This window comes from Hippocampus bargibanti, linkage group LG14 (genome assembly GCF_051943395.1).
Source record: "Hippocampus bargibanti isolate YZ-2025 linkage group LG14, ASM5194339v1, whole genome shotgun sequence".
In the NCBI taxonomy this organism is placed as follows: Eukaryota; Metazoa; Chordata; class Actinopteri; order Syngnathiformes; family Syngnathidae; genus Hippocampus; species Hippocampus bargibanti.
The window spans coordinates 17,810,178-17,834,980 of NC_142747.1; the positions used below are offsets into that span (position 1 = coordinate 17,810,178).

At 39.9% G+C, this 24,803-nt stretch overlaps 2 protein-coding genes across 2 annotated transcripts in view; one reads left to right on the forward strand and one right to left on the reverse strand.

Moving 5' to 3' along the window:
* The window catches only part of LOC148888644 (roundabout homolog 2), a 64,856-nt gene extending 60,680 nt beyond the window's left edge, over window positions 1-4,176 (reverse strand). Inside the window, exon 1 of the mRNA XM_089013763.1 lies at window positions 3,724-4,176. Coding sequence (XP_088869889.1) covers window positions 3,724-3,784 — 61 coding nt within the window. The 5' untranslated portion in view covers window positions 3,785-4,176. The remainder of the gene's footprint in view (window positions 1-3,723) is intronic.
* An 11,087-nt stretch (window positions 4,177-15,263) lies between these two features.
* Window positions 15,264-24,803, forward strand: part of esamb (endothelial cell adhesion molecule b) — a 48,878-nt gene continuing 39,338 nt past the window's right edge. Inside the window, 1 exon segment of the mRNA XM_089013767.1 lies at window positions 15,264-15,618. Within this exon segment, the coding sequence (XP_088869893.1) occupies window positions 15,564-15,618 (55 nt within the window). The 5' untranslated portion in view covers window positions 15,264-15,563.

Below are 24,803 nucleotides of genomic sequence, written 5' to 3' on the forward strand. Positions count from 1 at the left end.
CCTGTGGCCCCACACACAATAGCTTTAACTTTCACCTATCAAGGCCAATAGAGTTTCTTTGTCTCTCACACTCCTACACAAAACACATCTTTCAACCTCATTTTGTTCATCCAATACAACAAGTAAATGAGCTCCACCAGCTCCGCTCTTCAAAACCTTTCGAAATCCACTCACGCTTGAGTGCTTTGCAGTCGGACGCAAAGGGAAATATGCAGTTTAAATGAACCGCAGCTTTCTGCATACAGTATTAATGGATTTGGTCGGTCGGTGGTGGGTGTTAGAGAGCACCTGAGATTGTGAGAATTTACACCACTAGAGAAAGTTGTCGTCAAGAAACCTGGACTTATGAGAGGTGGCGCGATGTGGAACATGGAAAATCTTCCCAGAGGAAAATGGCAAAGGTCACGAAATGGTAAACACTGAAATGGTTGTTAATGGTGATTCGATGCAAATGTGAACTTCCAAGCCAACAGTAATGATTAGCAATGGCCAACGGAGGGTAATTTAAACAGCAGGATAATTAAACCCCATAGTAAAGAGATGACATTTGTTAAAACAGGAGCCACGATCTAAATCAGATTCAACACATTATTTTCTTTATGTGATCAAAAAAAAAAATAAACTCACAGCCCATATGGTGTTTACAGTGAAAATTATTGTGAGTTGTTATCGCCTTAAAACTGCTTGTCTGTTTTGCTTGAACTAATTAATGTGACTCATGAGTGCTTATTACTTACTTTTTATGTCATTTCTGAAACGAATTATGATCCTGTGTTGATGTAGCCTATTTATTCTCCAGATCCCCACCAGATGTATAAACATCAAAATCAATAATAATAGTTCAAATAATTATAATAAGAAGAAATTCTAAACGTATTTGTGAAGATGTATGTTTTATGTTTGGTCACAATTATGAGGATTTATATGCAGCAATATCACCAAAAAATCTAGGAAAGTATTTTCTATCTATCTATCTATCTATCTATCTATCTATCTATCTATCTATCTATCTATCTATCTATCTATCTATCTATCTATCTATCTATCTATCTATCTATCTATCTATCTATCTATCTATCTATCTATCTATCTATCTATCTCTATAGCTATCTCTCTCGCTATCTATCTATCTATCTATCTATCTATCTATCTATCTATCTATCTATCTATCTATCTATCTATCTATCTATCTATCTATCTATCTATCTATCTATCTATCTATCTATCTATCTATCTATCTATCTAGCTATTGCTCATTTTTAATCTATCTATCTATTGGTCATTTTTAATCTATCTATCTATCTATCTATCTATCTATCTATCTATCTATCTATCTATCTATCTATCTATCTATCTATCTATCTATCTATCTATTGGTCATTTTTAATCTATCTATCTATCTATCTATCTATCTATCTATCTATCTATCTATCTATCTATCTATCTATCTATCTATCTATCTATCTATCTATCTATCTATCTATCTATCTATTGCTCATTTTTAATCTATCTATCTATTGGTCATTTTTAATCTATCTATCTATCTATCTATCTATCTATCTATCTATCTATCTATCTATCTATCTATCTATCTATCTATCTATCTATCTATCTATCTATCTATCTATCTATCTATTGGTCATTTTTAATCTATCTATCTATCTATCTATCTATCTATCTATCTATCTATCTATCTATCTATCTATCTATCTATCTATCTATCTATCTATCTATCTATCTATCTATCTATCTATCTATCTCTCTCGCTATCTATCTCGCTATCTATCTATGTCGCTATCTAGCTAGCTATGTAGCTAGCTATCTACCGCATTTATGTATCTAGCTAGATAGCTATCTAGCCAGCTGTGTGTCTGCTGTCTTTCTGTCTATATGTATATATGTCTATCTGTCTATTTATTTATTTATTTATTTATTTACAACAACACCTGCAAAAAAAGTTGTGTTGTCTTTGAAAATAGCCATGCAGTCGTTAGCATATTTTGTACATGTTGTCAAAATAACATTCTAGTGTAGATTTTAACAGATACGTGTGCATACCATTAAGTCGTATAACACATTGGTTTGGGGGGGAAAAAAAACTATTTGGAATTACTGTACTGTCAGTGAGTAAAACTGTCAATACGGGAAAAGATCAGCGTAATATTAAACAGCGACCTGCCATGTTTTAAATTGTGGTGCCTTCTATTGTTTACAAATTATGATTGAATCTGAATCATCAGTCGGAATGATCTCATAGAAATGATCAAGCAACAATCTGCACAATCCACAAATTGTTTTTTTTTTTCCCCTCAAGATTTAATTTGGAGGTTGGATAAAAGCTTTGTAAATGTAATCTGCTATTAACGCAATGGTTGCAATGCCTTTATAATCCAGCTCGCAACAGTAATAGAAAAATAAGCGTTTAAAAGCATTTTTGGTTGGAAATGGGGGGAGATTGAAGATTGGAACGGAGGGAGTGCTTATTTCAAACTAAGACCAATGACTACGTATTGGTACACTAGTGGTTGTTTATGGTTATAATAAAAATCCAGCTTGGTTTTGTATGACAAATATACTACTTTTTTGTGTCATTTCTACAACTTGGATCGTTAAATCACAAGAACAAGACATCATATCAATGTACATTAGTCCAGTTTCCTAATGCATAGACAACACAGCCTCGACTGTAATTCAAAACACGACTGGCATATTTATACTTTACTCCTCATAATTTGTCCAAAATATCTTCAATTTATGGCTTTAGATGTAAAAGATCCCTTGCGTCAATGTGAAATTGTTCAATAGCCACTGAAAGGACAACCGACGTCTCCGGATAAATTGTGTCCATAATTTGTAAAAGGGCTTCAAATGACTTCTACTGAGCGTATTTTAATAAGATTCCACCGCATATAGCTATATTTTACGTTTTAAGACTCGCTCTGAATATTCAGGAAGTCTTGTTTTTGAGTTGGTGACGAGTCCGTACGTGACGTCTCTAAAGGACCGCCCCTGACCGTAAAAAAGACATTATCGCAATCCTTCCATCACGTCAATATATTTTGCTGTATTGTTTGGTCTGAAAATCTTGTGTTGCACCCAAAAGCCGCCATAAGAGGGTGTCTAAGATCCATATTGGATTGGATTGGATTGGATATGCCTTTATTAGTCTCACAGTGGAGAAATAAGTGGAGATATAAGGAATATAAGGAATAAGGAATTTATCAGCCTGTGGAAACAGAGGTAGCCACAGGAGGTCGCCATTTTGTGCCTCTTTTCTGGTGATCGGAATACATTATTTAATCGATTGCAAACATGTATGCTTTCCTCTTCAGAACTATTTGAATCATATTCATAACTGGATGTGCAACAAGAAAGCATATTCTCCAAATCTGAAGCCATTGTTTTGATTCTCCAGCAATACAAGACGTCTTGGCGTGACGTCACGAACTGGGGGCGGGACTTTCTGAAAATGCCCAATTCGCAGCTCAATTTTTTGCAGATTTTGGACACTTTAAGTCATTTTTATTGGTCTTTTGCATTTGACTAAAAATATCATTTTGGGTATTTTAGATGCTATAAAACGTTTTTCTGATGTCAGTTAAAAAAAACAAAAAAGTGACGTCGGTTGTCCTTTAATATGTTCCTAGGCTCACAAATGGTTGGGAAACTCATTCATCACAATCTCAGCATGCAATTCATGCATTTATCGTCGCCATGCCTTACCTGATGTTATGCCGCCGGTGAATGTGGCCAACAACCCAAATAGCAGATGTCGAAAGTTCATCTCCGAGCCTCTCTATCAAACCTCCAATCCCGAAATTTAGATTTTTTTTTTTTGTCCTTCCTTCCTTCCTCAACACTCCAAGCAGCTCCCTCGCATTAGCACTGAAGCTCTTTCCGCCCCAGCTGGATGATTTCAAGCGAGTGAAATCACCCCCAAACAAACTTTACCATCTCTCCCAGAGCGCTTTGTCAGCATCATCATCAACATCAGCATCGTCACCGGCTCGCAGGAACCTATATGGACCCGCCCATAATATCCCAAATACGTCGCCTGTCTGATTGAAACCCTTGTCAGCACACAAAGAAAAAGCGTCGTTTTTAACTCAAGTCAAGCTGAATTAGAAGAGTGTATTCTCAGCGTGCGCTCCAGACACCAATGTGAGGCTAGAGCTGCACTCTGCCGGATAGATGCAACAAATCCGCAGCAGGCTCCACTCTTTAAAGGGACAGACACGACATCTGCGCCCCGTGCGATAGTGTACACACACACACAAATCCCTATCCAAAATGTGGAGGGGGGGGGACGACGACCAAAAAAAAAAAAACAATAAAATCTCCCTTTGTTTTCGGTGTAATAGCTCTGAGCGAATTAACAGTCAGGACATCACAAGGACAAAAAATGGAGACTTAGCCAAATTGGAATGAAATAAATTAAGTCATTTTTTATCAGTATTATGGCTCACATTTATTTTCAGACAAGCGATTTAAAATGACTCCAAGCAAACAGAACACTCATACAGTCTTTTGTTGTTTTTGGAAGACGGACAATACAATTCATTTGAGATGGACATGCATAAACAACAATAATCCGGCCAATTCATCCATTTATTTGTTGATCCGCTTTATCCTCAAAAGGCTAGCAGGGGGAGCTGGAGTCTATCCAGTCTTTGGGCAGTAGGCGGGGGACACCCTGAACTGGTTGCCAGCCAATGCCAGGGCACACAGAGACAAAAAAACTAGTCGCTCTCACACTCACATCTAGGGGACAGTTTAGAATGTTCAATCAACCTGACATGCACGTTTTTGAAATGTGGGAGGAAACTGGAGTACCCAGAGAAAATCCACACAGGCGCAGCATTTACGATCAAACTACTCCAGTCTGAATTGTCAGACTGGAGTAGTTATTTTGAGCTATTATCATCTGCCGTTCAGTGTGTTCTCAGTGATTTTTCCTTTAGGACATCCTTGTAATGTATGGGCAACACAATTCCTGAATACATTCGGGAATGGCAGTGAATGAGTTAAAATTTCGAACCAAAGACAAGTTATAATGCAGAGACCGTATAGTGTTCATCTAATAGCTAGCTAGCTAACTTGATCTCTTTGTGTTATTCACGGTTCAACAGGGTCACCGTTGCTGACTACCTTGCGAGCTATCTATTTGCTATCGATTAGCTGTCTAACTAGCTAGCTAGCTATCTATTAGTTATCCATTAGCTAGCTGCCTCTGCTCACCCACAGAAAAAAAACTGATCCTGTGACTGTAAAATGACCTTGAGAGTTTTAAAATGCGCTTGTAAATGAAATGTATTATGATTATTATAACACAGAAAGACAAATCAATTTCAATCAAAACAGATAAAATCACAGTTAACATTCGTCACAATCGAAAAATTTAAAGGAGCAGTGTGGTTACCAGATAAGCTAACAAGTAGCCTAGCTTGTTTGACTGTGATTTCTACTTCTTTAGTCGTATGCAGCCCGCATGCCTTTCGGCACCATTTTGTCTGTCACGGGTCACTCTTGGTAGAAGAATAGAGACTCAAAAATGGTGGTGGAACACGTGACCATTTATAATGGTGACCATTTATCACCATCATCACCTAGCTCCAACCTCTTCATAAAGTTTGCAGATGACACGACTGTGGTGGGCCTCATCAACAACGACGAGGAGACAGCCTACAGGGACGAGGTCAGCCGCCTGGCCACGTGGTGCAAGGACAACAATCTCCGTCTGAATGTGGAGAAGACGAAGGAGATTGTTGTGGACTTCAGGAGAGTGCGCCCCCAGCATGCTCCACTAACCATCGACGGTGCTGCAGTGGAGAGAGTGAGCAGCACCAAGTTCCTGGGAGTGCACATATCCGAAGACCTGTCTTGGAGCCACAACACGGCATCAATGGCCAAGAGAGCCCACCAGCGCCTGTACTTCCTCCGCAAGCTCAAAAGAGTTGGAGCCCCGACCCCCATCACGACCTCCTTCTACCGCGGTACCATAGAGAGCATCCTGACCAGCTGTATCACTGTGTGGTACGGCGCCTGCACCGTGTCCTGCCGTAAGACTCTGCAGCGCATCGTGAGGACAGCTGAGAAGATCATCGGTGTCTCTCTCCCCCCCCTTCAGGACATCTACAACACCCGCCTCACCCGCAGAGCCATCCGGATCGCTGGCGATCCCACCCACCCCTCCCACAGCCTCTTCAGCCTGCTGCCATCGGGTCGGAGACTGCGGAGTCTCCGAGCCAAGACCAGCAGGCTCAAGGACAGTTTCTGCCACCAGGCAGTCCGGAGACTCAACTCCCTCCCAGCCCTGCCCAGCCTGCCCCTTCCCACTGCCACACTCACCGAACTCTGAGTACACGCTACATGCTGTACGATCATCCTGAACTCTATTTTTTTGTTATTTCTCATTAGACAAGACCTCACTTCAACCCTTTCTAGTTGTTTGTTTTTGCAATTACGACATTACGTCACTTTATGTACGTCACTTCCTCACTTTACATATGTCACTACCTCACTTTACATATGTCACTGCCTCACTTTCCAGACGACACTACCTCACTTTACATACAGAAATTACATGTATTGTTTGTTGTCAATTGTATGTCTTTTTTAGCCACGTTATAAGTGCCTTGCATGTCTTGCACGCTGGGTCCGAGAGGACATTAATTTCATCTGTGCTGTATGTCATGCATATTAGCATATTTGACAATAAAGCTGACTTTGACTTTGACTTTGACGATACTGTATTTGGTTAGTTCAAATGCAGGTGGATAATAATAATAATAATAATAATAATAATAATAATAATAATAATACTAATAATACATTTTATTTGTAACCGCCTTTCAAAATTCTCAAGGTCACTTTACAGTCACAAGATAAGTTTTTCTGTGGGTGAGTAGCGGCAGCCACACACGCGAGCGTTCACTCAACCCGGAAGTAACTCAAATAGACAGAAAGCTAGCTATCTATCTATCTAATAGCTAGCTAGCTAGAAAGCTAATAGATAGCCAGCTAGATAGCTAGCCAAATAGCTAAACAACCAGCCAGTCAGCTAAACAGCCAATAGATAGCTAATAGATAGCTCGGTAGCTAGCTAGATAACTGAGATTGAATGAAATTTAAAAGCAAAAATATATATTTTAGATTCCATCATTCATTTCAGGATTCTTCTGAAATGCTCCTCATGTACCATCAAAAACTAATTTGGATAATATTGAAGGTGGTGTGTTTGTACCAAAATGTACCAATACTTCTTGTTTATTTCATATCCACAGTTCGTCTCACTTGGGTTAGCTTGCTGTTGCCCAAAAGGAAATTAAGAGACACAAAATCAACAAGCCATCCACCAGTCATAAGTCCTTCATCCCAACATAAAAGCCCCGAATGATTTTGCCGCGTATAAACTAAACTTCCCGTGGGTCAAAAACAGAGCCACCATGTTGCTAATTTATTCACCAGCTGTTCTTCCCACCCACAATCTGGCCATGTTGCCGTCTCCGCAGGCTGACCTGGTGTCTCTCTTGTGGAGTACTGTGGACATCCTTTTCCCTGGAGAGGGGACTGGAGGGTGGGTTGTGTGTGTGTGTGTGGGGGGGGGGGGTGTACAAGCTCACTTTCACTCAGTGCAAATGGTTCCGCCATCTCATCCCTCCTCCTCATTGTGTCCGTGTCAGACCAGGAGAGGTGGGGGGGGGGGGGGGGGTCATTATGGAGAATGACTTTTAGACGCAGGCTTGCCTTTGTTCCCTCTGAATGCGACTGTGGAGTCCAGATGTCCGTGGCCGAGTGGGATACAAAGAGAGAGACCCCCCCCCAAAATTGCTCTATTTCTGCTTCAGTCGAAATGCGTAGCTTATTTGTGGGACCACAAAGAGAATCAAACATGAAATAGAAGGTGAACATCCTGGAAGTGTCGCTTGAAATGGGTTATTGTCATTGTCCTCAGACACTCGCAAATAACGTCTTCAATGTACAATGCTATCTGCCTCATTGCACCTCGCTGGCACTTTATTTGCTATCTATTTGCTATTCGCTATCTAGCTGGCTCGCTAGCTATATAGCTAACTGTCTACTGGCTTACGAACTTAATTCCCTGACAGAGTGTGTAAGGTGAAAAGTGTGTATCCCAAAAAATAATTTCCCATAGGAAAACATTAAAATGAGAATAATCCGTTCCCAGGTCTCCATAAAACATAATTTTCTACGTTCTAACTTTCGAAGCCTTAAAACGTCTGTGTAAGCACTCAGTCGTACAGGAGTGGTCCATCGGTGAAAAGGTTTCTTCAGCCATCATCTGTACTTCTTTGAAGGTGTCGGACATTTCGCTTCTTATTCAAGAGGCTTTGTCAGCGAAGTAAAATTTGCTCGTCAGCAAACAGTTTGCTGACGAAGTTTCTTGGATAAGAAGCGAAACGTCCGACACCTTCAAAGAAGTACAGATGACGGCCGAAGAAACATTTTCATCGACTAAGCCTTAAAACTACACAAAATATACCTTATTTTATGTATAATAATTGTTTTATGGTATTATAATTAAAGAAACAAACTCATTTTATTTACTTTTGTGATGGTCGTTGATGGCTTGATGGAATGGAGTGGCCGGTTTCATCAGCTTTAAACACTTGATAGGAATGTAACCTTCTTTCACCATCTTGAGGAACGATCCGTTGTAGGTGCTTTTTCTGCGATAATTTTACCTTGTTCCTCATCAGTTGTGTTCTGTTTAGCTTGATAGCTTTTTGCATCAAGTGTACAGATAGTTTGTATGGGTTATTTGTGGAGCCTGATTGATGGGATATTTTAACCTTGCAGTTTACACTCTGCTTTTGAACTATCATAGATGAAATGAGTCCAAATTTCACTGTTTTCTATCCATTTTATCACTCTATCTCTCTGTCGTCTGCCTGTCTCTTTAATGTTTAACCCCCCCCCCCCTCACTGCTGCGTACTTGACCAATCACGTGGCTTTAACTGAAGACTGGGGGCGGGGAATAGAGGACAAATAATATGTCGGCCGCCATTTTCTTTTTTGGAGAATGGCTTCACTCTCTCTGTCTGTAAACCCCCCACTCGCTGCTGCGTTCTTGACCAATCACGTGGCTTTAACCGACGACGGGGGGCGGGGAATAGAGGACCAATACAAGCCGGCTGCCATTTTGTTTTAGGAGACGGGCTCGTTCGCGAACGACACATCACTCATTGTGGCAGCTCTGTGTGTATCCCGAAAAATAGTTAGTATGCCAAGGTAAAATTTTCATACATTTAACGTTCCTAAACCGAAAAGTTCGTAAAGCGAGGTTTCACTCTACATGGCTTTATTTTCAAGTGTAATGAGGCTGCAGCGAAGCCTTTCTTAAAAAGCACCACTCCACGTTTTTTTGCTTCCAGTCCCCTTTTAGCTCGTCCAGTGTGCATCAGCATTGTATGACTTGTTTGCAGTGAGCCGTAGCGCACGCAGGCCCTGCAGGAACGCTGCCGCTATCTTTGTGATAAGCTGATATAATGAGCCTGAATGAAGTGATTTGCCGGTAAGAGCACTGTTTCACATTTCATTTGCTCACCATTTCACATTACACTTACTCGACAAAGTGTTATTTCTTTGCACGATAGAGCCAAAACGTCCTTTTCAAGCCATCCATTTACGTGACCTTTTTTTGTCTTGAAGGTCGTGGGTAAAGCTGCAGCCTGCAAAAAAAAAAAAAAATCCGATTAATTTTAAATAAAGGAAAATAATGTGATGTTTCATCATCCCCGATAGATTTTGTGGAAAATGTCACTTGCCTCAGGCATTTTTTTTTACTTAGTTTAATTAGTTTGAAGACATTTCAAGGTGAGCTACATTTCCAAAAGAAACGCTGCCAAGTCGCATAGCACGTTTATTCCACCATTCACACACAACTATGAACAATTTGAAAAATAGGAGAACCCGCAAACGCCAAACCTAATGAATCAGCGAATAAATAAACCCTTCATGTTCCCATGCTGCAGTTTTCCCTTCGTAAAAACTCTCATAAATCTTCAGCTCTTGTCAAAATGGAGTCTTAATGAGTTCATAAGGCTCATTCATCATTATTAATTATGCCTTACAGGCCGTTGTCTCGCAATATGGCCTTGAGCAAAACGTCTAGGGAAAGTAGGAGTGGAGAAGTTCAAGATAACTTTAGAATAATTCTATATTCATTATTAAAAGGTGAGCTCAATAAATATTCTTCAAAACAAATGCTTGGAGAGAGACAGGGCAGGAAGAATTTCTGTGTGTGTGAGTGTGTGTGCTCTCGTTTATATGTGGTTATGGGGACAAAACCCTGTTGACACAGTCACGTCCTGAGGACCATTTCACGTATGGGGACAAAAAAACCTGGTCCCCATAAAGAAAACATAAAAAAACGTTTCAGAAAGGGTGGTCCCCAGAAAGCATAAAAACGCATGTGTGTGTGTGTGTGTGTGTGTGTGTGTGTGTGTGTGTGTGTGTGTGTGTGTGTGTGTGTGTGTGTGTGTGTGTGTGTGTGTGTGTGTGTAAGAGACAGATAGTGGGTGTGAGTCCTCACTCCTTATCTGGAGTTACCCGGATCTCACAAAAAAAGTAGAAACAGGAATGTGTGTGTGTCCTCACCTCCCATCTGGAGTTATCCGGTCCTCACAAAAATATTCAAACAGAGATGTGTGTGTACGTGCATGCGCACGTGGGTGTGTGTCCGTGTGTACCCTCACTCCTTATCTGGAGTTTCCCGCACCTCACAAAAATAATGAAACAGGAATGTGTGCGCATGTGATAGTGTGTGTGTGTATGGTGTACATGCGTGTGTCCTCACTTCTTGCCTGGAGTTACCTGGACCTCACAAAAAAACGTAGAAACAGGAAAGTGTGTGTCCTCACTCCTTATCTGGAGTTATCCGGTCCTCACAAAAACATTAAATCAGGAATTTGTGTGTACATGCACATGTGTGTGTGTGTGTGTGTGTGTGGTGTGTGTGTGTGTGTGTGTGTGTGTGTGTGTGTGTGTGTGTGACTGCGTGCGCGTGCGTGTGTAGCCTCACTCCTTATCTGGAATTTGCCGCACCTCACAAAAATGATCAAACAGGAATGTGTGTGTGTGCATGTATGCGCATTTCTTCACAACATCCACTAGTGCAGAGGGAACAAAAGAGTCACCCAAAAAGAAGTTCAGTTGGAGAACAAAACAAAAACAGAATTTGTGTCTCCTATTAGTCTGCTAACTAATAAAGAGACTCCATTGCGGTGAATGCACGTTAAGGGCCCAGAATGGCTCAAAGGTGCTCATTTGCAAGGTTGCACGGCTGGGTCAGGAACACTTAACTCTGGGAGTTTTTAATTCATATTCGCCAAATGATACAAAGATAAGAGAGGCAGGTCATTGCAACTGCGACTATAACAACATTAATATGCAGCAATTTGCACAGAAAAGGCATCAAAAGGCATCACTTGCTTTGACTAGATGAGAAATGAGAATTTGGTCTCCACAGAGAGAAAATTCTGATTATATATTTATATACAAAAATAAACAAGGCAGAAACTAAAAGATGACAAATTGTGAATCACTGCAAATAAAAATACTTTCTATAGACTGAACAAGAGCATGAATAAACTTGAATTGGATTGAGTTGGATTAGCCTTTATTAGTTATGGAGAAAATGTACATTTCACAGCAGCAGAGTGATGAAAGGAAGAAGAAAGGAAAGGAAGAAGTAGAAAAAACAAAATACAGGAGCTGCTGTAAAGGCAGCCACTCTTGCGGAAAAAAAATGTGACACAACACAAAAGACACAGACGGTCATTCAATCCGAAGCACTTTCTGCACCCTTTTTGTTGCATGAAGCAGTTCTAGATGAAAGAGGAGAGGATCAAAGCGTCCTTTTTACCAGTGAGTCAGGGACGTCAGGGTGAAATGTGCACATCTGCTACAAGCTAAATGTTGAAAGCAAACACAAAGCTATAACATCCATTAACGAAAAGAGATAGTCTCACATTTCCTGTCCCACGTAAATCCGCTTCAATTCCAAGATGCGACAATTCCAACAGCACCCACCTTTCCGCTGAACAAAGCCGCGTTGTGAAATTGGAGATTAATTCATGCTGAATAGATGCTAACTTGCAAAGCAAGGTCATGAAAAATCAATATTAACTAGTCAAGTCTTTGAGAACCCTTAACTGAGCTGAACTACTGCTAAATGCGTAACCAGGCTAACTTTTGAGTCGACGCTAACTGAAGCCTTTCGACTTTATTTGTATAGGAACGGAGAAAATGGGGATTATTTTTGTCTTTCCATTTTCAATTGAGTGACACTTAGCTGAGATTATTTCCATTTAGCAAACGCATCCATCTGGTGTTTACAAAAATTGAAGAGGAGGAAAGAAAAAAAACAACAGCAAGTGACACTCATTGCTTGCTTGGTACAAACAGACCTGTCATGTAATTGCTATGCTTTCTTGTTAGACATCCGGTTATGAATATGATTCAAATAATTTTGAAGAGGAAAGCATACATGTTTGCAATCAATTATAGAATTTATTACGTGCCATTTTGAGGCAACATTGAGGGAAAATGTCTCACCGAAAAAGAGGCACAAAATGGCGCCCTCCTGTGGCCACCTCCATTTCCACATGCTGATAAATTCCTTATATTGAGTTTGGACGCCCTTTTCTGGCGGCTTTTGGGTGCAACACAAGGTTTTCAGACCAAACAATACAGCAAAATACATTGACGTGATGGAAGGACCGCTACAATGCGTCTTTTTTTCCGGTCAGGGGCGTTCCTTTAGTGACGTCACGTACGGACTTGTCACCAACTCAAAAACAAGACTTCCTGAATATTCAGCGCGAGTCTTAAAACGTAAAATATAGCTATATGCGGTGGAGTCTTATTAAAATACGCTCAACAGAAGTCATTTGAAGCCATTTTACAAATTATGGACACAACTTGTCCGGAGACGTCGGTTGTCCTTTAATGTAAATTCTACACAAATGTACTCTATTGTGCACATTGTATGGCAATCCCCTATTTGATTTTATTATACCACATTCCACGTAGAGAAATCATATTTAAAAAAAAAACGGGGAGAAAGGTCAGACTTGTGATTCCAAATAAGGCTCTGGAAGGCCCTCTGCTGACTGGAAGCCGAGGTTGCAAGCAACCCTGACCATAGTAATGGCGGCAGTGTCATTGGATAATTTATTACTGTTCAAATGAATGAATGAATAAATAAATAAATAAATAAATAAATAAATAAATAAATAAAATGAATGAATGAATAAATAAATCTCATCCTTCTATTTTGAGGGGGGTTAAAATGTCTATCCATAATGTATTCATAAATGAAATGTATTATTATTATTATTATTGACACTGATTCGCTGTGGCGACCGCTGAGGGGAAAAGCCGAAAGGAAAAGAAGATTATTATTATTATTATTATTATTATTATTATTATTATTATTATTATTATTATTATTGTTGTTATTTATCGCACAACCCCAACAGACATACGGGGGTTTCCATGTGATAACCACTAGATGGCAGACGACACCAACATGATAACACTCTCTTGTGCTGGTCATTTTCTTTCGTTCGTTCGTTCTCTCTCTCTCTCTCTCTCTCTCTCTCTCTCTCTCTCTCTCTCTCTCTCTCTCTCTCTCTCTCTCTCTCTCTCTCTCTCTCTCTCTCTCTCTCTCCCACCCCTCCCTCCTCTCTCTTTCACACTTGTAGAGTGGACTCTTACCACCTGGCAGCATCACAGATAACAAATTCCGAGTGTGACAATGGATGCATTCAGGATCGTTTAACACACTTAAGATAAAAGCATATCTTGCTGGAGTTATAATATTAATAATACATTTAATTTCTAAGCGCCTTTCAGAACTCTCAAGGACACTCTCAAGAGAAGAACTTTTTTTTTGTGTGTGGGTGAGCAGCGGCAGCCATTCACGCCAGCGTTCGCTCTACTTGGAAGTAACACGAAACTAAATAACAAATAATTTGACAACATAAAGACACATAGTCGTTTATTCTTCAGCACTTGTTGTGCCCCCTTTGTAACATGAAGCAGTTCTAGATGAAAGAGGAGAGGATCAAATGATCCTTTTTAGCAGTGGATCAGGGACATCAGGGTGGAATGTGCACGTCTACTACAAGCAAACTACAAGTTATGACCCAAAACCTGAAAATTAGGGTTGAGAGGGCGATCCATCCATCTTTGATTAGCTTTGTCCTTGTAAGCATATTTTCTTTTCATTTTTTTCTATCTATTTGAGTAACTTCTGAGGTGAGTGAACGCGAGGCGCGTGTGACTGCCGTTGAGAGAAAAACTGATCATGTGACTATAAAGTGACCTTGAGAATTTTGAAAGGTGCTTAGAAATGAAATGGATTATTGTTATTTATTAGCTGGCTAGCAAGCTATATAGCTAGCTCGCTAGCTATATAGCTGGCTATCTATCTGGCTGGCTAGCGCGCTATTTATCTGTATATCTATTAGCTAGCTAGCTTTCTAGCTATCTAGATATTAGCTATCTATTGGCTATCTATTAGCTAGCTAGCTTTATGTATTTGAATAACTTCCGAGGTGAGCGAACACTGGCGCGTGTGGCTGCCGCTGCTCACCCATAGAAAAACTGATCCTGTGACTGTAAAGTGACCTTGAGAGTTAAATGCGCTTAAAAATGAAATGTATTATCGTGATTTATTAGCTTTCTAGCTAGCTATATAGCTAGCGAGCTAGCAATATAGCTAGATAGCTATCAATTAGCTAGCTAGCTTTCTATCTATTTGAGCAACTTCCGAGGTGAGTGAACACTGGTGCGTGTGGCTACCGCTGCTCACCCACAGAAAAACTGATTCCGTGACTGTAATGTGACCTTGAGAGTTTTGAAAGGCGCTTATAAATGAGTGAGTATAAATGAAATGTATTATTATTATTATTCATTAGCTGGCTAGCTATATAGCTGGCTCACTCGCTATCTAGCTGGCATGCACATTACGAGTGTCTAAAGTTGAAAAAATAACATTAACAACAATTCTAACGAAGACTGCATTCTAAATGATTATTTTTAGACCTCTTTGACTAATGAGTTTGCTTTGGCAAAATAACGCTGCGAAGCGTAATTGCTTTGAGGTTTCCAGAGGTCAAAAGTTGAACGTATCTTCTTGATGAGCTGCAGTAGCTCAAGCGCCCGGCAGGGGACGCCAAAGCTCCGGACTGTCAAGCGGGAAGTCACTCGGTCGCTACGCCGCACACGAACTCTCACACTCGGCTTGGCCGATCGCACTTGTTCCCGTGCTGGTCGTACCCGACAGTACAGTTGACGGTGAGAGCACGGCGGAACGTGACACACAAACGCGGGGCTTCAGAGGTTGTCGTCGCCGCCAGTAAAGTGACGTTCGTCGGCCAAACGTGCCATGAAGGGAAAGCTTTTTCTTTCACGCCTACAAGAGTCGCTCCCGTCCTGGCTTCTTGTGGAGTTACCTGAGCAAACGATTCGCAGGTGTGTAATTGCGGTGGACAAGTTTGGAAAAAGCTAACTGCTTGCTGGATGTGGCGCCATGGAGATTCACTCAAGACTGCGAGCTTTGATATTCATCTGGTGGATTGTTCAAGGTAAGAGGAGTCATTAGAAGACGAAGCTTCTTGTCTAATTTGCACGTAAACTGTGGTTGAAACCAAGGTCAAATGATTGCTGTGATGTAAATAGCCTTTTTAATACTCACTTTATTAATACTCTCACGGGGGACGAACTCAGTTGTACTGTTCTCCATGCAAAGACACAGCTTTTAATTAGTGGAATAATATGAAAAAATACAAACGAGGCAACTTTTATTTTACAAATATCCATAAAAATCGGCAAAATCCATTGAATCTCTCCAAATGTATTACTTTTCCCTGAATGTATTTATCTACACTCTAAAAAAATGTGCTTAGAATTACTTAGAATTTGCAATTGAATATGACAAATTTACACACGCACACACATAATAATATATGTATGTCTACATATTAGGATGTACGTGTGTTTGTATATATGTGCATGTATGTATGCATGTATATAAACCGTTATTTAAAATTTGACAAATTTTCAATTACAGCGAACCCTCGTTTATCGCAGGAGATACGTTCCAAAAATAGCCCGTGATAGGTAAAATCGGCGAAGTACAATGTAGTCAGTTCTTTTTAAAATTTTATTTTACAATGCAAAACTACATACTGCAGAATGAAACAAAAAAATAAAACCTCTTTTTCTATAGTTTATAGAATGGTGTTGTAAAACAATATTTTGCCTGAACCGCAAAGTAGCGAGGGATCACTGTAAAAGTCATTGCTAATAGTTGCATCACAATACAAATGCTGCATAATATGATTTTATTCTGCTTTGTTTGCAGTGTTGTTTCTTTTACTTTGTTTGTTTGCACATTTGCATGCCATTAAGAGAAAAATAAATTTCCCCTGAAAAAAAATCCGCGATGTACTGAAGCCATGATAAGTGAACCGTGAAGTAGCGAGGGATCACTGTAAACGTCGTTGCTAATAGTTGCATCACAATACAAATTATGCATAATACACAAAGATAAACAAAAACTAGACTTGTACATTATAAATAGCACAGCCACTTTATGTTGATTAAATACAGTTACATATATTATACAGTATATGCTTTATATTGTATTTTTATACTTTGAACTAGGTACAGTTCTTTTTAGGAAATGTTTTATGCACTTCTTCAGTTCACTTTTCTGTCTTTTTTTTGTACATGCAATAGTTTTTTTTTTTTCTTCTTTTCAATCTCCCCTTCTCCCCCTCCCCATTCAATTTTGCTGCTATAGATTGCAATTTTTCCCACTGTGGGACTATTCAAGATTTTCTGATTCTGATCCTGATACACATTGCAATTCGAAAGTGTTGTGAATAGAAAAAAATATGTTTTACACAAAAATCAATTAGATAATGAAAGTAAATTTGTTATCGGTTGCCCCATTTTGGTCCATGACGTTCACTTTTAATCTGTAAATGACTCCTACAGTAGTTGTTTCAGTCCAAACATGGATTTTCTTTTTTAACCAGATGATGTAATATATGGTTTGCACGTCTCTTCAAAGAGAGAAATAGTTCCGGGTTTTTGTGAGGTGCATCTACTTTCTCTTGGCGGTTTAAAGTTGCACTTACTTCGATGTTTTAGAAACCCAAATGCAGGAACAAGCATGCTGACAAGTCATAAAATATGTCTTAAAAAATATATATTACTCTGTATTCCACTGTGGTTGTGCCGCTTGTGTTTTAAACCGAGGTGGTTGAGAGGGGTCTAGCTTTTAAGCACATATTGGAGGAACGCTTCTTCATCTTGAGAGGGCATAATGTTGTCTTGGCACGCTTGAACGCTCCAAAAATGAATTTCCACGATGTCGAACGATGTTGCTCTAGCGTCCCCGGTGAGCTTTGAAATGACATAAAAGCAGAGATTTACCTGGAGAAAAATAAATAAAAAAATAAAAAGAAGCAGACATGCTCACGCGCTGACTTATTTATTGGGGGTAGGGCGCATAGATGAGCGATATATGCATTGATTTGATCTGATGAGGTCGTACCTTAGTGTTTATTGCGGCTGCTTTCAAAGTTCCTATTTAGCAGAGCAACGTGATATTGTGTCACCAAGCGAATGCAAGCGTTTGCACACATTAAATATGATTAATTTCCCCCCTTCTTACTCCAAAGCAGCTCATACTGTGTATAATTCAGACGCTTTTTCGGAGAAGCCCCGAAGGCTCCTCAAACTTGTGTGAGTCAAGTGAGCACTGCATCATTTTTGCTTTACGCTCTTGTTGAACATTTGGATTTAGTGAAGCGCTATGGGGGGGGGGGGTGGTCGGACAAATGTGTGATGTGAGTAGACGGCACCTTTATTGGAGATGGAGATAGTCAAGTCCGTCAACATTGGGACATGGTCAGATCTCATTTTTTTGCCTGTAAACGTCACCTGACAAGATGTTCTTTAACTGCAGTTTTAATTTCATAGTGTTTCTTTGAATGTGTCGGATGGATGAATGTACTTCTTTGAATGTGTCGGATGGTTCGCTCCACATCCGAAAAGCTTCGTCAGCGAACAAAATTTATGCTGGTAGCACTAGCCCTATATATCCCTAATATGCCAGACCTCTGCTTTGATAGGTCCCTGTTCTAAGGTTGTAGGGAGCAGTGGACTACTCCCTGAAGCTAATCTGATGACTTCTTTTGTACTGTTTGATTATGGTCTATGACTGGCCTTGATTGCCCCATTCACCCTGAGATAGTCAAGTCCGTCAACATTGGGACATGGTCAGATCTCATTTTTTTTTGCCTGTAAACGTCACCTGACAAGATGTGCTTTAACTGCAGTTTTAATTTCATAGTGTTGAAGTACTTCTTTGAATGTATCGGACATTTCGTTCCTCATCCGAAGAGCTTTGTCAGTGAACAAAATTTGTGCTGGTAGCACACACACACACACACACACACACACATATATATATATATATATATATATATATATATATATATATATATATATATATATATATAAAAGGACTTGTTTAATTGATTGCAAACATGTATGCTTTCCTCTTCGGAACTATTTGAATCATATCCATAACTGCATGAGTAACAAGAAAGCATCTGCTCCGAATCTGAACTCTCTGAAGCCATTGTTTTGATTCTAGAGCAAGGCAGTGTGTGACCAATAGTGACATCACAAACAAGGGGGCGGGACTTTCTTAATCTGCCAATTTCCGAGTTCATTTTGTGGCAGTTTTGGGACATTTTAAGTCATTTTTATTGGTGTTTTGCATTTGACAAAAAAATATCAGCCTGCATATTTTCGATATTTTAGATGCTATAAAACATTTTTCTGATGTCAGGAAACAAAAAATGGTGTCGGTTATCCTTTAAACAACTATGAAGGGAATCTGTAAATATCATGTGGATTCTGCTCAATATCACTTGTTTGTCATCAATGCTTGAAGCCGAAAATAAAGAAAATCTGTGCAATCTCGGCAAACCCACAACTCCGATGATGGAAGTCCGCTTTCACGTTACAACACGCATTTCTTTTTCACACCCCAGAAGCTGATCCCGTTCGACAGCAACTTTCCCAATCCAAAATTACTGACACCCGTAGCTAATTAGCCTACAATATAAATCTTGTAATACTCTGCCCTCGTCATGCAGAGTGCAGAGCTTTTTTTTTTTTTTTTAGACGTTTTATAACCATTAACACCTTTGATTCTGGCTGAGTGTATATACCAGCTATGTCACATGACTGATCGCTCAAAGTGGGGCGAGGACGGTGACAAGGTGACTCTAGCCTCCAGTCTGAATGTAGCGTTAGCTCAATTTTTTCCCATTACCGCCTCTGAGCCAGCACCGTTCATTTTTGGCCACTGCTATCAAGATTGTTGACGTGTCCTCGGCTAAGCTGCTCCGCGGCGGCGTAAACCTCGTGTTTTCCGCGGCCAGCGAAACCGCATCACATCGTAGCTGAGCTCTAAGGGTCAACTCATCTCATCATGTTTGGGCTTCATTAGCTAAAGTAGAAAATTAGGCCAGTGTGGGCACTAACGACCGGGTATATTTTCCCATCCAGACGCGGTATGAAATCATTTTTCCATTTGGGCACAGTGTATAGTACTTTATAAGGCGATAGAAAAGCTCATTAACTCATTCACTGCCAGACAAGTGCAAAAATGTGTCCACTCCAGTTTTTTTCCAGGGTTTTTGTCATTGTCACTCGAATTCCAGGACCCACAGAATATTGAGTTTTAGGACTACAGAAACATTCAATGCAGCGTAGGAAACCTCAGACTCTCTTCTGTCATCGGGAAAAATGAGTTAATTCCTAAATTATATGGGTCTGGAGTTATATGAGCTTGAAATGGGGTCGACTGTTCAAAATGCAATGCAATACATACTGTACATATTGGTTTATATAGCGCTTATCCAGCTAGCTAGTTATCTGTTGGATAGCTATTAGCTAGCTAGTTATTTGGCTATCTGTTAGCTAGCTAGCTAGCTGGCTGGCTATCTCTTAGATGTCTATCTAGATGGCTGGCTCTATATTAGCTATCTATTAGCTAGCTATATTACGATCTCACGTGGCTCAACCGGCCCTCCTTGTCTTGCTATCTATTAGCTATCTGGCTGGCTAGCTAGCTATCTAGCTGGCTATGTATTAGTCACCCGCGGAAAAAAATATCCTGTGACTGTAGTGTACTTGAGAGTTTTGAAAGGCGCTTATAAGTGAAATGTATTATTATTATTATTATTATTATATAGCTAGCTAGCTCCCTATCTGGCTATCTATTTGCTATCTATTACCTATCTGGCTGGCTGGCTATCTATCTAGCTGGCTATCTGTTAGTTATATAGCTACCTCACTAGCTAGCTACCTAGCTGGTCATCTATTTGCTATCTATTTGCTGTCTATCAGCTCTTTGGCTGGCTTGCTAGCTGGCTATCTATTAGTTATATAGCTAGCTAGCTGTCTATCTATTAGCTATCTATTGGCTATCTATTAGCTAGCTAGTTTTCTATCTATTTGAGTGACTTCCGGGTTGAGTGAACGCTGGTGCGTGTGGCTGCCGCTACTCACCTAAAGAAAAACTTATCCTGTGACTGTAAAGTGACCTTGAGAGTTTTGAAAGGCGCTTGGAAATGAAATGTATTATTATTGTCCTATTTATTTTCAATTCCCGAATAATTTAGGAATGAACTGTTAACTTTTCTGACGGTTAGCATCGATAGTCACGGTTTTCGAGAACAAGGGATATTTGAATACGAACCTTTCAAATATTTACAAGCCTGTTTTCCAGAATCAAAAGGGTCATACGGTGATTTATATCATTTGTTACCCGCAACCTGTTTCTCCCGCTACCTCTGCAGTCTTAATGGCTCCCAGTAAGTGACATTTAAATTCAACGTGATGCAATTATTCTTCCCTGTCAGTGACACAATCTCGTGCGGAGACGATAGTGCCATGTTGTACATCTTTACTGTCACTTTTTTTGAGTCGAGTCCATCTCCCCTCCCCCCATTGCCCCCCCCACCCCCCTTGACGCCATGCATGGCTGCATTTGTTAGGCTGACACATACCTTAGTGTGGGTGTTCCACGAGGCCGTCTAATTGACGACACGTACAAACACACACACACACACACACACACATATTCCTGTTTTAACGGTTTTTGTGAGGTCCGGATAACTCCGGATAAGGAGTGAGGACCACCGTTGATGATAAGTTTAGAGAGGAACTAGTATTACATTACACTTACATTACACTTCTTTAAAATCAAAGGAATAAAAAGTGGACTTGAAACTTAAATAACAGCCGGAGTGAGGTTTCTGAATGGGTACATTCAAAGTCCTCACTTTTGTGGTGAATTAGGTTAAAATATCATTTTACTTTTTGTGGTATGAACTTTTTATTCTCATTAAACACGGACACAGACATAAACATAGACAGTGAGTAAAAAGTGTGTGTATCCGAGTGAAATGAAAATATACACCAAAAAATCATTTTAGGTGAATTTGTGAGGACCTCTGAAACTTTAACAGATGCATATATAGACCCTCTAGAAGCCCTTAGATAGGTCCTCACTTGTCAAAAATGTCCTCACTGCGTATGGTATAAAATGTTACTGGTCTTCACAAGACCAGTCATACAAACACACACACACACATCCCTGCAGAAGGTTATAGATTTGCTGATTGATTGCTGTGAAATGTAAATTTCTCCACTGCGAGACAAATAAAGGCAAATCCAATCCAATCCGATCCAATTGCAGGCAGGCAATGTACAAAAAAAAAGTAAAACTAGACCACATTAGTGGGCAAACCTTACAAGTCATACAATTTGGAATTCAAACAGTTGAATTCCATTGTTTTGATTCTAGAGCAAGGAAGGACGTCCTGGCGTGATGTCACGAACAAGGGGGCGGGACATTCTGAAACTCGCCATTTCCGGGGTCATTTTGAAGTAGTTTTAGGACACTTGAACTCTTTTTATGTGACTAAAAATATCAGCCTGCATGTTTTGAGTATTTTAGATGCTATAAAACGTTTTTCTGATGTCAGTTAGGAAACAAAAAAATGGTGTCGGTTGTCCTTTAAGAAGGTGGTCAACACAGCAAATGTGACGGGAATTAGCAGTGACGCGGCACAGCTTGTTATTTAAACGGCGTTTGAAGAGGCGTATTTTTGAAAAAGACTTTAGTCACCGTCTGCTAGCTCACTTCTGCTTTGCGCTTACAAATATAATACGATTCCATTTTGGCCGTAAACATCGGATTGGATGCCCATTAGTTTGTGCATGCACGCTGCATCCCTCCTCCCAACCTTCTCGCCACCGCCACCGCCGCCGCCGTTGACTCAGAGGCGAATGTGACTCAAACCGCCGCCATCATTATATTCACACACCAATCAGCATTTCGCGATGGCAAATCGCTCGCTTTGATGTTCGCTACAGTACACCGCATTATCCGTTTTGCCATCTACGACCCACACGTTATCTAACTGGCCTACAACTGTAATCAGCCAAGAGAATCTTAAGCGAACGCCGGGGCCACCAAAGCCAAATATACCAAGGAAGAAAATGAAGGGGCGGCATCACGTGCGTACATCATCACCATCGCACTTTCCTTCCCTGAAAGAACTTGCATTGAATCTTCCATTTTACTCCTGAAACAAACTAAATGGCCGATGATACGATGTTCATTCAGTCTTTCACAAGACCAATTGCCACTCTGGCGCACAACCAATCAGATGATCCGTCCATCCATTTTCGATGATGTTAATGTGAAGTAGTTGCCGCAGCGTGGGTTACTTATTGATAATTAATTATTATGTGTATGGTTGTCAAGAAGAACTCCTCAATTAATCAATGCCTAAAAGTAGTAAATACAGTAAAGTCTCGTTATATCGATATCGGATATATCGATAGTCCCGGTTATATCGATACTATTTCTATGCACGCACGGAGAAAATTACATGCAAACAGGGTCGGATATATCGATAGTCCCGGTTATATCGATATTTTTTCGGACTCCCTTGAATATCGATATAACGAGACTTTACTGTAAGTTATAATAATTCATTTTTATGTACAGTATTAGCTATCTATTAGCTGGCTATCTAGCTCGCTATCTTTTTGCTATCTATTATATTATATCATTAAATTATATTTCATCTGTGCTGTATGTCATGCATATTAGCATATTTGACAATAAAGCTGACTTTGACTTTTTGACTTTGACTGTTAGCTATCTAACTAACGAGCTGGCTATCTAGATAGCTATTTTTTTAGCTAGCTATTTGCTATCTATCTAGCTAGCTATCTACTAGCTGGCTATCTATTAGCTATTTGCTAGCCAGCCATCTAGTATTGGCTATCTATTAATTATACAGCTAGCTAGCTGTCTAGCTGGCTGTCTATTAGCTATCTATTCAAGATGTCCGTTTTTAGGAAGATCTCTCAGGCTAAGGTCCAGAATATCATGCAGTTAAGAATACAGACGCTCCCCAAATGATGAACATTCAAGTTACAAACAATGGTACATACAAACATTTTTTTGTAACATATGTAGTATTCTCTCCAGTTGTACATGTACATATATTTCATTAAATGTTTATTTTTTCAGTACAAACCAATACAGGTTGCTTATACAAGCCTTAAATATACTTATATAAACCTTAAACATACTTACATAAGCCTTAAACATACATTCCATACAAAATATAACACTGAATCAATTTACAACCAAATTCACCTTACGAACGACCGCTCGGGAACGTATCTCGTTTGTAAGTTAGGGAGCGTATGTACATTCGAGTTCATATCCAAATAGACAGTTCTGCTTCTGTTGTCTGCCCTTCCTGGAGCAAAGCACATCCATTTGGTCCACTCGAAATGGATTTTCTGAATAATCTATAGGAAGGAGCTGAAATAAGGTATATTTTGTGTAGTTTTAAGGCTTAGAAAATTATGTTTTATGGGGACCTTGGTACGGATTATTCTCATTTTAATGGTTTCCTATGGGAAATTATTTTTTGGGATACACACTTTTCGCCTTACACACTCTGTCTGGGAAGCAATGAAGTTTGTAAGCCAAGGGATCACTGTAAATTCAATTCATTCACTTCAATACAAGGAGCATTTTGACACTGAGCAAACGTCTCGTCCAAAAAAGTCACGCTCGCGTCATAGAAATCACGAAAGGCTTTTCATTGCTCACTTTCAAAGTGGCTTGACTTTTTTTTCAGCACTTCTACTTTGACGTTCTATTGCACAGGTGTCAAAGTCAAGGCCCGGGGGCCAAATCAGGCCCGCCACATCATTTTATTCGGCCCGCGAAAGCAAAACAAGCATGTAAAGTGACATGATGCTCGCTGAGGTCCGAACCAAAATTTGAAATTGTCCCACGTAAACGGTCATTATGTTGTGACTTCACATTTGAAAACTAGTCATTTGTTAATTTGTTGTGCGCTCTATATGTAATATTTGAAGGGGATGAAATATTCTACTGGCTTCCCCAAATTCATAACGGCCCCCCGAGAGGAAACCGTAACTACTATGTGGCCCGCGGCAAAAAAAATTACTTTGACACCCCCGTTCTATTGTAAGCGTCGTCTCCATCTTGAAAGATCCTACCTGCGCTCGAGGAAACTCCACTGCACTCTATTTCTCGTCTTCATCCCGACACAATTATTCTCTTTTAAATGAGACAAGATCTGCATCTAAAGTTGCTGAGACAGCCAGAACACGTTTC